Source organism: Sinocyclocheilus grahami, unplaced genomic scaffold, assembly GCF_001515645.1.
Source record: "Sinocyclocheilus grahami isolate Dianchi unplaced genomic scaffold, SAMN03320097.WGS_v1.1 scaffold46.1, whole genome shotgun sequence".
Taxonomy (NCBI): Eukaryota; Metazoa; Chordata; class Actinopteri; order Cypriniformes; family Cyprinidae; genus Sinocyclocheilus; species Sinocyclocheilus grahami.
The window spans coordinates 2,101,552-2,119,184 of NW_015505225.1; the positions used below are offsets into that span (position 1 = coordinate 2,101,552).

Below are 17,633 nucleotides of genomic sequence, written 5' to 3' on the forward strand. Positions count from 1 at the left end.
GATCAGCCGAGAGAAACTAATTGCATCTAGATGCTCCAAATGACCTTCAGCTGCTTGTTACAGGGATGCTTCATAAAAGCATTTCAATTAATTTATTCATGTGTAAAGTATCCACACTAAAATGGTGAATTTATCAGAAAATAGCTTTGTAAAACTGAAACAAAGTGCAGAAAGTACAAATCAACACAATATGACTGGGTAAAACTAGATTTTTTTTTCCATTGTTGAGAGCCCCGTTTAAACCAGCCTAATATAGTTTGCTGGTCTTATCCGGTTTGAGCTGGTCTTAGGTGGTTAAAATGGACAGCTCACCCAAAAATTTAAAACTTCTGTCCACACAATGAAGTCAAACATGGCCAAAAAGTATTATTTAAATGAACAAATACTAATACACTAAAATTAGCAATTTATCTCAAAATAGCTTTGTAAATCTAAAACCAAGTGCAGATTGTACAATCAAGAAAAATATATATAGGACTGCTAGATATTTTTTTTCCATTATTGAGGGACCTGCTGAAAAAAATGGCAAAAACCAGCCTTAGATAGTTTGCTGGTCTTATTTGGTTCGAGCTGGTCTTAGCTGGTTTAAACTGACAGCTCACCCAAGAATAAAAAGTGTTTAATGCTCTAACTGTTTTTGTCCACACAATAAAAGTCAAAGGTCAAATGCTGAATCAAAAAGTGTTATTTTAGTATTGTTTTTATTGATAAATACTATAATAGTATATTTACAATTACCTTTTTATATATATATATATATATATATAAAAAAGATAATACATAAGGTATATATTAAGTATATATGGTATATATAAAGTATGTATTTCTATTTATCTTTAATGTATTAGTTCTATTTTAGCTTTGGTCAATTTAGCCCTTTAACTTAAACTTGCAAAGTCAACATTTCCACATTATTTTAAAAATCTAATATTTATATTACCGAAACTGATTGTTAATATTTGTAGTTAACAATAACACTGGTCCCCAATCATTTTCATTGTAAAAACTACCAAAAAAGACAGCCTGGTCTAGCTGTTTTCGAGGAGACCAGGCAAGACCAGCAAACCAGTTTAGGCTTAAAATGATTAAGACGTTTTTTCAACATAGAACGGTAGTCAGGTTGCTAAGGAGTTCTGGATGCCTTTAGTGCATTTCTGTGTGGTTTCTAGGGAGTTCTGGGTGGTTGCAAGTCAAACGAACCCACTGCTGTGTCTACGATACTTTAGAAATTTCAGATCAATGTAATTCTATGACATTTCCTATCGGTTTTATCATCTGCCATACAAAAATCATAAGTCTACACACTCAGAAACATAACAGCACGCCTCACCTCAACAAGCTGCACAATTTGAAGTATCAAAGCACATAGTGTGGAACTGTGTTTTGATACCTAGTGTTAGGGGTTTGTTCATTTCCCAAGAACGAGCAATACCAATAGTGCTGTTTGCCATAACAAGTATCGCAGATTAATTATTGTTTGATTCCTGCCAACTGATGTGTGTCTGACAGGTCTAGGTTAAAGCAACCTGGCCTCCGCATGCAAGGAGTGAGTGACAATGTGCTGTACTGCATAACTGAAATAGTTCCCTGCAAACAGTTCTCTGCACCCAAGGGGAGTAAAGTTATGATTATATGATTTCTCTTTAAATACAAGCATGCCCGGGCAAGTCCCAGATCCCCACGGACCGTTTGTTCATGAACCCCACGAGCATCCAAGGCCGTCAAGCACCACGGTTTTTCACAAAAGAATGTTGTCTATGCGCTTGCAGACGATGGACATCTGAATAGGGCAGAAAATTCAGTCAGGAATGTTAAGAGCTCGCCCACTTTTTGTGTCACCCTCACTGAACAAGTACTTTAGGTCCTAATAACACCCTCTACGATGATAATGAACACAGAAGCCTTACGGCACTTCAAACCAGTGCTGATGCAAAACATTTAAATGAAACGCAAGCTTCTCCATACCAGCCTCACCTTACACCAGCTTGCAGCGGTTTGGACGGGATGGAGAACTTTAAGTCCATAACATCCCATTCGCAGCTGGACTGAGGTGTAACCTCCCTAAACGCCCCCTCTCCATAACATCACTCAGCCAGTATCTGATCTCAGTTTTTCAGTCTTTCTGCTGAGAAAACAACAAACTAAACTCCACTGGTCGGTTGACGCAAATGTGCAGTCGTTTCAAAGGCATTTATGTAATGCTTGTTTTCTTTGTTTACTGAATTGATTTGAATGTACTTGACGGGGCTAATGAGCATTCCCGGTTGTTGTTTTTTTCTCTCAGTTGAAGTTGCAGAAACATATTTATGGATTAGGACAAAGAAGCACCAGAGGCGTTTTCATTTGTTGGACTGTAGTCTAAAAGCTCAGTACTTATTGGGATTTCTGAAGCAGCAACTCGCCTGACACAGTTTATTTCAGGAAGACAAATCAATATTACACTGTTGCTAACTTTCTCTCCACTATGTATTGGCAAACATACAACTATGTGATATAGTTGAGCTCTTCTTTGGGGCTGGGTAAAAGACATGATGCTATTTAATGTTCTATTTATTAAGAAATGCATTAAAACTACAATTCATACATAATGATTTAAACATACTTTTTATATAATGAAAATGTTTTTTTTATTTATGAATTAAAATTAATGTATGTATTCTTAGGGGCAGTAAACTGTCAAAATATCACAAAATTGCTTATTAATACTTAAATTATTAATACGTAAAAAACTGAAGTCATGAGGACCAACATGCAGATAAAAAAAAAAGAAAACAGAAAATATCATAGATTGATTTTTCAATTAAAATTAATTATATTCATTTCTTCTTATAATATCACATAATTTGAACTTTACATGAAAAGACATAGGTCCATCTGCACAATTTCATGTGGTGCGACTCCCAAATTGTTTTTAAGAATTCATGATTTTTATGATTTAAAAAAACTAACTAGACAAATTACGGGCAAGTCTTTTATTTCTGAATTAAAATTCATTTTTGAGGGCATCAAGTAAATAAAGTCAGCATGATACAACTGTCCTGATATCAGAATGAAGAAAAAATCTTTATTAAACAAATTAAATTCTTAATAAAAAAACCTTGTAAATAATTTATTACTATTAATTCGAAGAAAACGAATGTTAACAAAACTGCTTCAATGCTTATTAATGTTGTAAAACTTTCATCTGCCAAGTCATGTGGCCAACATGCAAAAAAGGGGGAAACATACTTTACCTTGAAAAACATTTGAAAACATTTTTCAAAATAATGATTGCTGTGTATACACATCCAAAATATATTATCCATTTTTACTTGATAGTTACACCACACAATCATTTTTGAGTCATTAAATTTAAACATTTTAAGATCTCAGCTCTTATATGTCATTGACCCAGCTAACAGATGAGCTTGGATGGATGACTTCTAAGGCCAGTGGCACCTGTGAGAGGATGTGAGGGTCTTTGATGAGGCTGGACAGGAAGTGAGAGAGGATGCCCAGTCACTATTCATCTGCCTCAATGGCATGAATCCTGAGGAGGGACTCAGACTCCCAGCTGTCACACCCAGCCTGGCTTCCTCTCAACACTGGGCACCAATGCTTCCTCTAAATCTCCCTTTCCTCAGAGAACTACTCACTATCTGTGACAGGCCAAAGGGGCTCCTTTCTGTTTCTCAATGGACAGAGGGCAATTCATTTGAGCTTTAATGTAAAAAAAGATGTTGTTCACACAGATGGCCCTGGCTGGAAAGAAGTCAATCTTTCTTTTCCCACCAGTTACCCCGTTCTACCCCGGTTAAACCCATCCTTCCGTTGCAAGGCTTCAGAGTGCACATGTTGCAGACCATCAGCTCTCAAGAGAACGCAGGAGGGACTTGACTTCAATACAAGACAGAAGACTCTATTCAGATTTTCTAGGAAAAAAAAAAAGACACAACATTTTGTTCGAGAAAATCAGGCTCTGAAAACTGTAGGTTAATAGAGAAATGAAGGTTTTATGCTCCTTAGACCAGGATAGTCACCTTTTGTACTTTCTTTGGATAAAAGCAGATTCTGAATGGTGGCCTTTCTATTTTTAAATCTCAGAATATGCAGTTCTTGTTATTTTTGTTTCAAAACCTAGCGAGCTGCCTATTTAGTCACCATGTTTAGGTATCATATGCTGTTCTAAAAGTTAGGTAGAAAAATCATGCTGTCTTTTAAGATACATTCGCTGTGACCAAATGTGACCAATTCACTTCCATATAGTACAGTTTGTGAGACAAGAAGTATGTCTGAATTCACATTACTCATAAAACAGGCGATAAAAGTACTTTTTAACAGTCACTGTAAGTTTCAAACCAAATGTAGAACGTACTAGTAGACAGTATGCGATTTTGGACGCAGCTATTGTTCTGGCCACAATCTTTTGCAGAGAAGGCAATCCCAGAATGCACTGTGAAAAGTGCAGTGCAAAAAATTACCAAAAAGTAACAAAAAACAATCAGTTTAATTAAAAACTGACAAATTTACACTATTTCAATATTTACATGTTTCTATATATATTTCTATGCATATTAGTGTCACATTTGTTAGTGTAGCCACATGTATAGCATGTGTACAGACACACGCTAACATCAAATTCTACTGGAATCAATAGTTGTCTCAAATATAGATTTGAATAATATTTTAAATTAGTTTTTAACTTTATATTTTACAATGTTTGTTAGACAATATACGTGTATATAATGTATGAGGAGAGAGAGAACAGGTGTGGTCCAGCCTTGAGAAGATGCTAGAAAATAGGAAAATGAGCTTAGCAATGCTCTAAACCATTACAGAGCTGAGCCCAGTATTGAGATGGATACGTGTCCTCTACAGTGGTGGTCAGCTCATGCAGGGGCCCATGTTAAATGGTCTTTCTAAGCTTGCAAATATTAGGCCACCCCTGCAACCACTGTACCATGCGAAATACATTTCTCACTGGCTGGCAACATTGTCCAAAAGAAGAGGGCATCTTTACACTCAGAAAATGTAAAAAAGTTAGTTCGTCTTAGCAACTGGTTGAATGGTAAATAAGAAGAATTGAGGTCAGGTTAACTGTTTCTGTTAACATATGACCATTGTAGTCATTGTATGACCAAGGGCTTATGTTCAATAATAATAAAAAAAAAAAGTCATGACCATTGTTGCCTAATTGATAGGCTGTTGTTCAATAAATAAATAATATTTTTAAAAGTATTTGTTGTAATGAGTATTTAATGCTCATCTAACACAATAATGACTTTAAATGATCTTTTTGGGGGCAATTTCTCAGCCAATATTCATGTGCGATTAGATGTGATTAATTAGATTATTCGGCACATCCTGTAATTAATTAGATTAAAAATATGAATCGACTGACAGCCCTAATTTTCTGATTTCTTTTTCATTTTAATTGAAATTATAGTCATTTTGATGTGCTTTTGTCAGTTTGATTAGTTACTGTTTTTTATATCTCTATTTATTTTTGTTGTAATTATTTTTGTACATCAAATCAAATTAAATTAAATGAAAATGAGAAATGTTGCTTTTGCAACTAGCTGAAATAAAATAAGTTAACTTTTTTATATTATCTTTCAGTATTTTTATATATTTTTATTTTTATATATATATAAAAAAGGAATAATTGACAACGGGCCGTTGAATTCTTAGAAAAATAATGCACACTCGGGTTACACCAAGGGTTTGCATTATTTTTCTAATAATTCAAGGGCCCGGACTCAATTATTCCGCTTATACTACGGTTGCCACACATCAAGACATCGATCAAATGATATATTTCAAGGCATTTGTCTGGTTTTTGTACTTAAAACGCTATTGTGAGTAGGATTAGTTTCTTCCGCATCTCATACAACGCCTCCGTTGCTAATTCCAAAACGTCATTTTAGACCTAGTAGCGGGGGACTGAGCCGTTGATAGCAGACTTATTTGCAGTTTATTTTGACCTGTATTAACCATTAATTAACAATTTGTGTATTTTTGTGAACCTTAAATGCTATTTAGTTACAATTCTGAAAGTAAGCCAGCTTACAAAACATTTCCCAGTTAATTGTGTACTTCAACAGATTATGAGGCTAGTCTAAGGAATTGAACGTTCAGGAAGAGAGAGAGAGAGAGAGAGAGAGAGAGAGAGAGAGAGAGAATCACCTCTGTGAATCTGAGTGTCTCTGAAAAGTGTTCGGCAGCGCGTCTCTACTAGTGAAACTTTAAGGTAATTTTCCACGTTGTTACCTCGCCTGTGAGAAATGTCATGTAGCTTTTAAGTTGCAAAAGTATTTTACTGATAAAACTGATTGCGATAACAACATAAGTACGTATGTATCCGTGTGTGCAAACTTTGTGTGTGCGTCAAGGGAGAGAGAGCGGGAGAAATAGGGTATGTGCTTTACATACATAATAAAGTGGCAAAACATGGAATTAATCTCTCGGTTTTTTTAAGATTTATTTTTTGGCGTTTTATGCCTTTTATTTAGATAGGACAGTAGGTCGACAGGAAGCGAAGTGGGTGAGATAGAGAGCGAGAGGGGGTGGGATCGGGAAAGGTCCACGAGCCGGGACTTGCGGAACTCGTTGTTCATGCACGGTTCGGCACGCTGCATTGAGCGTTTCGTTTTTAAAAGTGTCTGTCCTCTAACTGAACTAGGCTAAATTGATTTTTGTTACTATAAAAAAATCAAAACAATGGAGGTGGGTGGCAAATGACGTAACTGGTGTTGCGGCTTAACACCAGTATAACCAAAAACACCATCTATCGCGGCAAGCCTATTCCAAAGATGAACGAAGGTCTAATGGGTTTGGGACAACATGAGGGCGAGTAATTAATGACAGAATTTTTATTTTAGGGTGAAAAATCCCATTAACTATTACAATCCTGGAAAACACTACTTGTACTATTTATACTACAAAATGGCATGGAAGTGCATAAGTATGTGAATTGGGACGCACCTAATGTGCATTATTATTAGCAGAATATGTACACAAGAAGTTCAGACACTAAGCAAACAAAGCTAAAGCTTGAATAATAGACTACAAAAGAGTAAACACTATCTCACAAAGCACCACATGAAAACATGCAAGAGTTCATTTGACTCGACTCGTCTAACTAGTCTAAGCCATTGCTTAATGACATAAAGGGTGCCCTTGTATGAGCATTCAGAGATGGTAGCCCACATTATGAGAACCTCTTTTGTGTGATGGCGGTGAACCAAATGCCCTCAGTTCAAGGTTCATCTATTCTGCATTAGCGTCATGGTCACGTGACTCGAGCTGATTGCTGGAGTGATAAGGCCTGAGGGTTGGCCCCTCATGACCCTCCCGGCTCTGATTAGGCCTTCTGAGATAACCGCCTTACGCATTCCTCCTTCAGCGGAAACACGCTCCATTTACAACACAAATAAACCAACATGGGAGCAAAGTCGAAGTCCGTCGGTGTGCATGGGACAAATCCAAGTGAATGGAACTTGACTGAGATGATTCAGGGTTGAATCTGAAATTGACTTTTACAAGGCAAGTCTATAGGTGTGTATGTAGCGTGAGACTCAACCTGAAGCAGCTGGAGGCACTTTTCTAATAATGGTTAAAACGTAGCAGATGGTGATTCATAGTTGTGCAAGAGCATAACCCATGTAAATCCTCACACATATGGCAATATTTCCCAATGAGACGGCAGGTCTGAACTGATCAGAGGCTGACTGCAATAACGGATGGAATAACTCTGAATGTGTACTGTACACAACAATTAAGAAGAGAATGCACGCTTATCACGCAATGTCAACAAAGCACATGCTTATCTTAACACGCTGGCACGAGACTTCTGATTCTGATCGTCACAATACATATACACCATGATCTAAACATCAACTTAAAACAAATTTAACAAGTAATGCTTAATATAACATTTAGATCAGTGGTTCTCAACCTTTTTTTGACTCCAAGGTCCACCATTGATCACAACAATATTCAAAGGATGGGTAACGTTTCCAGCCGTTTGTGCTTTACTGGATAACGATTTTTTACTTATTTTTGATAAAATATTTTAGATTTTGGCATAACTAGAAAAAGTTTTATTGTTATTTTTATTAAAATACCCAAGTTTTAAAATACCAATGGTGTTTTCAAATATGATTAATTTACGTGACCTTTCCAGGTCTTGAAATCACATTTTGACAAGATATATCCAAGTTTTCCAAAACCGTGCAAATCCTGGTTCTTCAAAGAATAAAACAACAGTTGAGAGGGTGAATTAAAATACAAAATATCTTGATTTTCAGTCATTTTTGCTCATTTCAAAGCTTGTTTTATATAATTTTAAGTCAAACTGAGGGCCTCTTGGATGTTTGCTAAGGCCCCCTAGTGGGCCCCGGACCCCTGGTTTAGATCTATTTCTCATACTGTGGAGATTCAAATGAATGAAGTTTTAATGTAAATCACTTTCAAATCAATGAAAACTCAAGCACAGAATTTTTGAAAGACTGACGATGTCATGAATAGAATTCCGTTCTTTTGAATTGGATATTTAAATTGAATCTGTATCTGTTGAATCAGTTCACAAAACTGATCTGAAGTCAAGGAAAAGACAGAAATTTGCAAATGAATATTCTACAAATTGCAATTCGTGCATCTAGTCTCTTTAAAAATCCTTCTTAAAAATACTTACTTGAATAACAGCAAAAAAAGGGAAAAGTTTAAAAAAGCAATTTGCCAATTGTGTGGGAAGCCTGGTTTATGTAAAATAGGCACAGTAAACTCTAAATAGGTGTAGCTTTAACTAGTGTTAAAAAGCCACTCATTAGCTGGTGACAAAAGTTGGTAAAGAAAAAGTTACTTATAAAGAAATGCAGATTGGCTTTCTTCCCAGTGACACACTAATGACCTGATGATTCATAAGCATTGTCTGCTTTCATTTAGTCTTCCACGGCACGTCTTTTATTTGTATTATCTCAAGCAATTTTGCAAATACAAAACTGAGCAAAGCTTCACGTTCTAGAATCTTTCTCCTATGTAGGCGTGAGAAGAAAGAGGTTTACTGAGAATAGAACAAACATAAACACACAGAGCCTTAGGCAAAATGCATTGCGTGCTTCCTTTTTCCTCCCTGCATCCAAAAACCTACATGATAATTCAGTCTTTCTCTGAGAGCCTATAGTGGACATCGCATTCACAAACCCTGTGACCTTTTATCTTTCAGCAGAGCATCAGCACAAGTTCTGTTTATATTCCACAACATGCAGACAGGAAAGAAACTAAACCTGTTTGGATATGTAGAACAACTAGATAAGATCTTTGCCCTATCTGTGACTCACATTGAGCCTTTGTTGCTGTTGTTCGGTGTTGAATTGATCATGTATGTTCAAAAATAATAATAAATCAATTCATGCGCTCATGTTCCTTGCTGCGTCTGGATATCAGTGTTGGCATGATACAATAAGCTGTCAATGTTCTAAATATAAATATAGAGATATTCTATTAGTGTGCAGCATTTAAGAAGGCATAATGTGATCTGTTTGAACTAATGCCTGACAATGTGTAATGTGTACAGTAACATCCTATTCAACCGGCAACCCGCAGGCCAAATCTGACTCACGTGAGGATGCCAGTTAACTTACCTTGACTTAACTTTTGTTCAAAAGATTTTTTGGGGGAAATTAATATTTATATTCAGCAAGGACACATTCAATTGATCAAAGTGACAGTAAAGACATTTATAATGTTGCCAAAGATTTATATTTCAAAGAACGAAACATGGTTTCCACAAAAATATTAAGCAGCACAACTGTTTTCAACACTGATGATAATAATAAATGTTTCTTCAACAGCAAATCAGCATATTATAATGATTTCTGAAAGATCACATGACAATGAAGACTGAAGTAATAATGCTGAAAATTCAGCTTTGCCCTCACAGGAATAAATTACATTCTAAAATACATTAAAACAGAAACTAGTTATTTTAAATTATAATAAAACTTCACTATATTACAATTTTTTACTGTATTTTTAATCAAATAAATGCAGCCTTGGTGAGCAAAAGTGACTTAAAAACATTTACAAATCTTACCGACTTCAAAAATGTTGAACGGTAATGTATGTAGTACCAATACTGTAGTTTTTTTCCTAAAAGTTATTTCCTTGATTTGTTTTTTTTTTTAATGCAAGACTAATGCTCTAAGTCTACAATGTCACACTGACCAGAATGTGCATCACAGCGGTCAATCATTCAGTTTTAAAACCAGTGCTCCATGTTTACAGTGCCATCATGTCATTCTCCAAGCAACTTCTTATCCAAATGACCGGATGATACTTACATAACATTATACACCTAGCACTGAAGTGCAGTCCTGTTTTATAGCCGTTCACTACTTTTCATAGCTGATAGGATTCACTCTTTCGGTTATAAACCAATTTGTAAAGCAGTTTTGGTTTACATTGTAAATGTACTTGTTTTGAATTTCCTGCTAGATGAAAATGAAAGCTAATACACCGATACGTAATTCACAATGCAGACAATAAACAGTACTGCAGAACTGCTATCTGAAGAGTTTTTGCTGGCCTGCATGTTGTTTTGAATTTCCTGCTAGATGAAAATGAAAGCTAATACACCGATACGTAATTCACAATGCAGACAATAAACAGTACACCGTACTGCAGAACTGCTATCTGAAGAGTTTTTGCTGGCCTGCATACTTAAAGATTTTTGTTCATATGACATGCTATTCAATTTGAGCATCTCTGTTCTATGCATTGCTACGCCGTGACCTAGCAAACGAATTACAAATAACACAAATTAGTGCTGAGCAAACGATCCGCCAGTCTTTCAGCACACCGATTCCAATAAAGGATTCGCTTCCTGATCTCACATGAAGCCGCCCCCCTCAAAGAGCATTGTAGTGCCTCGGGTCAAAATGACAGACAGGGCCAGAGCTGAGAATACACACACACACAGGTCTGAAAATATTTTCTCCCGCATTTATGAAGGAAGACCACAACTGGATGTACTGAAGCAAAATATTTACATTCTCCACAAGTACATTGGTTACCTGTGACCTTACTAGCTATTGATTTAACCCATAAAATGAGTTTTCTTGGTATAAATGAATGTATTTAGGTTAATTCAGTGATGTTAAATAATATTTTTTGACTTGAACAAAACCAGTTAATATATATTACCATTTTAGGTTACTATTTTTGTCAGTGTACTTTATGTTAATGACAGTAATTACAACAACAACTGCTCTCATATAGCCTAACTACTGCTAAGTGTAGATTTTTAGATATTATGATTTCATTTAACTGTCTACCCACCTCTTCTTTCTTTTTCTAATGGGAATGTTGCATTTCCTTCGCAGAAAACATGCAGCTTCTCTGTCAGTACTCGTCTCCTGACGCTAAACTTCATTTGCAGTATATTTGCATACATCCCTGCTATCCTATTGGCTGCCAGATGAACTCAAGGCCCATGGGCAGATATAAAAATATCAATATAGCGCCAGATGACTGACTGTCTTGTTTTGAAACGATGATTGACGAAACTGTTCAATGCAGTGTTTTCAACAGCCGCCTCCACCGCTTTAAATGCTGGTTATGTGTATCCTACCTTGTTGTTGTTTGTTGCCACGCTTCGTTCCTGCTGCAAAACACACACTATGTGTTTGTCAAATGTGCTTCCTTACCTGAGAAATTCCTGCAGACAGGTATCGCAGAATCGGTGTCCACATGTGGAAACTTGGACGGGTTCCCTCATTGCTTTGCTACACAGAGGACACTGAAAGCGTCTCTTGGGCTTCTCCAGGAACTTGTAGTCAAACCCCGGCATTGCTGGTGCTTACAGTAAGCGTCTATAGGAACTGTCGTTTGTTGTCCTCCGCTTGCAAAGGCGCGGTGACAGAGTCCTTCACGAAAGCTGATATTCACTTGCCAACGATACACAAGCTCCGTCGGTATTGTTCCGTCTCAGCTATCTTTTTCGAGCAACACGGCTCGATCCAGCATCAGGGTGCCAGCTTAAACCCAGCGACCTGTCTGTGGCATGAGGCTGTGTCAATGCAGCGCTGGTGCGCGTTGATGAACGGAGATGAAGAGAAACGCGATGAGAGTCGTGCACAGCGCCTGTCGAGAATAACACTGACCAGCCTGGAGACAAAGCTCAGATCCCATCTGTTTAGGTATACAAAGCCCCACCCACTATGCATGAGGGAGGAGCCTAATTTAAATCTCTCGCAGCCCCGCAGAAACCAGACAGGCAAGTTTATTTACAGTTATGTACAGTAATGCTATCTGTGCGCATTATAATGTTAAGGGGATCATTTAAAAGCATTTTCAGGATTTCTCTTGAGGTTCTTCTGTCAACTGAATGGTCTTAGAAACTTTTTAACAAAACGTTTTTGTGGTAGCCTGAGCTTGCGATATGAACATGTATTGTCAAGTAAAAAATAATCACCCTGCATAGAATAAAAAATTTAAAAAAACACTGAAACCGGCCTAAGATGGTTGGCTGGTTTTAGCTGGTCTTCCAGCCTGGTCATAACTGGTTTTAGAGAAGTTTCGAACACTTTTTTAGCTGGTCAGACTGGTTTTAGTCGGCCAGGCTAGACCAGCTTAAACCAGCTAAGACCATCCAACCAGCATAGGCTAGTTTTAAATGTTTTCCCAGCCTGACCAGCAAAAAAGTGACCAAATACCCTCTAAAAAAAAGCCTGCAGCCTTTTATTTTATATAGGAACAATAAAGTACCGTTTCCACTGTAACGCAATATCCGATTTCAAAATGGTCTTCACAGGATACATTTTGAGGTTTGAAGCTTTCAAATGATATATCATTTATTATGATGACTAAAACATGTAATAGGGAAAAATGAAACGAAAAATAATTTTTGTGACAAAGGTCAGAACTACTATTACGATGTAGTATATGTTTTGAGGTGCACTCTTGTCATAAATTAATCTATTACTGTTCCTACATAATTTGTAACAAAAACAGTGATAAAATATCCATTTAGGAGTCTTAGACCTTTCCAACGATATATAGTGTGTCATGATTAGATTAGGATTGAACTGTAATATAGTATTGAATATAGTATAGAAGTAAACTTCTACCAGCGGGACGGTAACAGTTAAGGGGTTAAAAATGTGGTTAAACACATTTTTTAAAAATCGTACTTTTTGATATTGTTCGCACTGCGTGACAAATACTGATATTCATTTTTTTCTGTGCATACCTGATTCCTTCTAGTTTTTAATAATGTGATATTTAGGGAATTGCATTGAATGCAATTAGCTTCAATTTGACCCGCTCCATCCTACCCAGAAATCGATGTTATGTATTGTAACATAATACAAGAGTTAATATGAGAAATCTTAAATGTAGGCTATATAAATATAAATGCAAATTTAGGACGTAAACCAATTAACTGTATAAAAAGTGCATATTTATTAAAAACATTTTCATTGTGAAAAACGTCCATACAAAGGCAATAACTGGACTCCTGGTAACAAAAGGTTGCAGAAAGTTATTTGTAAGGCAAACGACTCCCTCTATAGGTGAGAAGCTCGCGCGATACGTGCCAGAGCAGACATTACGTCAACAACAACAGCACAAAAGATGGAATTAGAGTTATACAGTTTATTAGAGTTCGAATATTTCCTAGTTCGGCTTCATTTGAACATATAAAAACTCTCGTCAATGTTAAATATATTTTGCATGGAAAAGCGTGCGCTGCATTAGTGGCATGTTGTGAGCATCACGTATTGCAGAAGAATTACATCATAGCATGATGGACGCACGAGCTCTGTGCATCCTGCCGTGTTGATGTTGATGATGGTATTCAGATGAGGATAACACACGAGCATGCTTTTTGATATTATTATTTATTGTGATGGTTCTACTAGCTATAAAATAGCACAGTGGTTACACTGTTTAAGGTCCTTGTTAATTTTGTGTAATTTTATATGTAAGCGCTGAGTAATATAATGAACATGTATTTAGGATGAGTTGCACGTAATCATGCATAACTGTTATTACCACAGTAAATGTCTAACAAGGACACTGTAAAATAAGTGTCATAGTTAAGTGATTATAATTACATGAACAATTAAACTATTATTTATATTAGTAGTAGTGGTGATATAAATTTACATTTAGACATTTAGCAGACACTTTTATCCAAAGCGACTTACAAATGAGAACAATGGAAGCAAACAAAATCAGCAAAAGAGCAAAGATACACAAGTGTTATGACAAGTCTCAGTTAGCCTAAGGCAGTACACGTAGCAAGTTTTTTTTTATTTTATTATATAATAAATAAAAAGAAAACAGATAGAATAGAAAAAGAATAGAGCAAGCTAGTGTTAGAGGCCTTCTTCTTTTGCTTTTTTGTTCAATAATATTTAATATAAATATTATTGTAAATTATAAATATATATTTATTACTTTTTAAGAAAAGTCATAGCATACACTTTAAAAAATGCTGGGTTAAATACAACCCAGCGCTGGGTAAAGTATGGACAAACCCAGCGATTGGGTTGTTTTGACCCAGCGTTTGGGTTACTACCCAGAAGGTTGGGTTAAACATTTAACCCAACTGTTGGTTGAACACAACCCAATCGCTGGGTTTGTCCATATTTTACCCAGCACTGGGTTGTATTTAACCCAGCATTTTTTAGAGTGTAAGAACTATCAGTAACTTCACTTCCCATTAGAAGCATAATATATATATGCTTATATCTGAGGGGGTGCAAGGTTAAACATTTAACCCAACTGTTGGTTGAAAACAACCCAATCGCTGGGTTTGTCCATATTTTACCCAGCACTGGGGTTTTATACAACCCAGCATTTTTTAGAGTGTAAGAACTATCAGTAACTTCTTCCCATTAGAAGCATAATATATATATATGCTTATATCTGAGGGTGCAAAACAATCAAAATATTGAGAAAATCGCATTTAAAGTTGTCAAAATGAAGTTCTTAGCGATGCATATTACTAATCAAAAATTATGTTTTGATATATTTACGGTAGGAAATTTACAAAATATCTTCATGGAACATGATCTTTACTTAATATCCTATTGATTTTTGGCATAAAAGAAAAATCTATAATTTTGACCCATACAGTGTATTTTTGGCTATTGCTACAAATATACCCCAGCGACTTAAGACTGGTTTTGTGGTCCAGGGTCACATATATATTCCTCCATTTTTTTCTTCCAAGCAGTCTGACCTCAGTGAGGCATTATTTACAATGCTACATATTAGTAATAATAACAGCAACAACAACAACAACATGATTCAGTCTAATATATTTTTCCAGTTTTATTCTGAATAAGGCTGAATCAGGCATTATTTACAATGCTACATATTATTATTAGCAATATGGCGAATATATTATTCTAGAAAATTAATATATATTCATTACTAAAGCTTTAAATAATTTATTTTAGTTTACATAGGATCTGTCATAATGTTGGGGCACATATTTATGATACACTTTAAAATTATGTTTCAACTTTAAATTATGTGGAAACATAAGTAGCACTTTATTATCTTCTTTAAAAAAATTGTTTTAATTTTTTCTTCCAGACAGTCTGACCTCAGCCAGGCATTATTTACAATGCTACATATTATTATGATGATGATGAATAATAATGACATAATTCAGTCTAATTTTCTGCACAAAAAAAAAAAAAAAAAAAAAGGGGAAAAACTGCAAGAAAAGAATTTGAAAAATTCTGTTTTCATAAGTTAATAAGTGTAAGGGTGGCTCTCATCGAGCTGCACTGCCTTTGGTTTCCCAGAATCCTCTTCTTTCCGTCCAAGCCGACCACGTGCCCCTTTACCCCAGGTGTACACTTCCCCCTCTGCCGAATCAAGCAGCAGAACATTTACTCACAATTCTGAACATCATTTGGCTGAATAACATCTTTGTGCTTCTGTTTCTTTGCATGTCAGATCCTGTGAGAATCATGAATGAACAAAGACAACATGAAACAATAAAGGTCTTCAGAGTCTTCTAAGTCTCTAGGACACAGTCGGGATTACACGCCGACCTTTAGTCACGTCACATTAATTAACCTACCTGCCCCCACTAAAGCACATTCTGTGACTGAAGCAGTTAATGGCGTGATAGCAGCCTTGTCTGAACTGCATTGCCATTAATTTTTGTGCTGTTGTTTGTTATAGTTTGGTTGCCAGATCAAATTTCATCCCCAATAAAGGTCTTCAGAGTCTTCTAAGTCTCTAGGACACAGTCGGGGTTACACGCCGACCTTTAGTCACGTCACATTAATTAACCTACCTGCCCCCACTACAGCACATTCTGTGACTGAAGCAGTTAATGGCGTGATAGCAGCCTTGTCTGAACTGCATTGCCATTAATTTTTGTGCTGTTGTTTGTTATAGTTTGGTTGCCAGATCAAATTTCATCCCAAAATCTAAAGAAAGAAAGAAAGAAAGAAGAAGAGTAATATACAAAGTTAAAATTACATTTTCCCTTGCTTTTATGCCTATTTTTTTTAGAACCATTAAGTATTTTTGTATTGTGGCAGTATTTTACTCCAAATTGTCATAAACCGATAATATTCTTTATTATAATGTAATATAATATATATTTATATTTTAAATACTTTGCTTTAAGACCTTTTTGAATTATAGCATTACTTCTCTCCAAATTGTAATAAGCATACATAGCTATATTATATTATCTATCTTAAATACTTAATAGCTTTTTTGCCTATTTTTAAGACCATTACATTTCTTTGTATTGTGATGTTATTTTCCACCAATTGTCATTAACAAATTATATTATAACTTGGTTTCCCCTTCAGTCGGTCACTCTCGACGTCACGTCGGATGACCGACGAATTTGGGATCCTATAGAGCCCAACCCACTTCGAGTGTAAACAAAACGAGCCAATGCACATTGGCATGTGATTATTGCACCCAGCTGCTGCTGATCACAGCGTGAGTATAAGTAGGCAGCAGATTTTCGCTTCGGAGCCGAGCGGTTCTATCGTTCTGCTCCTGACCTTCTGCTGAGAGTAAAGCTACAGTCAAGCACGTTCTTCGTGGGCTCTTGTGCTGGTGGATGGCACTTCAGCGGCGGTGGTTTTCCCATGTCGAGTGGGTTGCACACAACAGGCTGCACTACCCCCGTGTGTGTTGCAGACGGCCATCTCCCCTGTGCACTTCAGCACACTAAAAGAGCAATTTCCATCTAAAAGAGCTTCACGGGTGGAACGTCTTTTTAAAGACGCATCTTTTTAAAGATGTTGTACCATTCATGTGTTTCTGGGTGCGGTCGTTACCTGGCGCCGGGTGATGGTCACGATCGCTGCCTCTCGTGTCTGGGCATGAAGCACGCTGAGGTGGCTTTCGTGGATGACTCATACTCCCATTGCGGGGGTATGACCATCTCGGCGTTGCGGACCAGACTCCGTTACCTGCAAAGGGGCGGAGTGCCACTGCCTAGATCTGGGGTTCCCTCTGGCGGCAGCCGGGGGCACCCTTCTTCTGGCAGTGGGCGGACTGGTCTTACGATCACGGTGAGGAAATCCCCTCCGGGGATGCCCCAGCCAGCCGGCACTCCGAAATCAGCAGAGCTCTCAAAAGAGCAGGCTGGACCCTCC

At 36.7% G+C, this 17,633-nt stretch overlaps 1 protein-coding gene and 1 pseudogene across 1 annotated transcript in view; both read right to left on the minus strand.

Annotated features, from left to right (window-relative positions):
• The window catches only part of LOC107582607 (TNF receptor-associated factor 4-like), a 40,496-nt pseudogene extending 28,347 nt beyond the window's left edge, over nt 1-12,149 (minus strand).
• Nucleotides 12,150-15,750: 3,601 nt separating this feature from the next.
• Nucleotides 15,751-17,633, minus strand: part of LOC107582647 (serine/threonine-protein kinase Nek8-like) — a 23,827-nt gene continuing 21,944 nt past the window's right edge. Inside the window, exon 15 of the mRNA XM_016268560.1 lies at nt 15,751-15,866. Within this exon, the coding sequence (XP_016124046.1) occupies nt 15,751-15,866 (116 nt within the window). The remainder of the gene's footprint in view (nt 15,867-17,633) is intronic.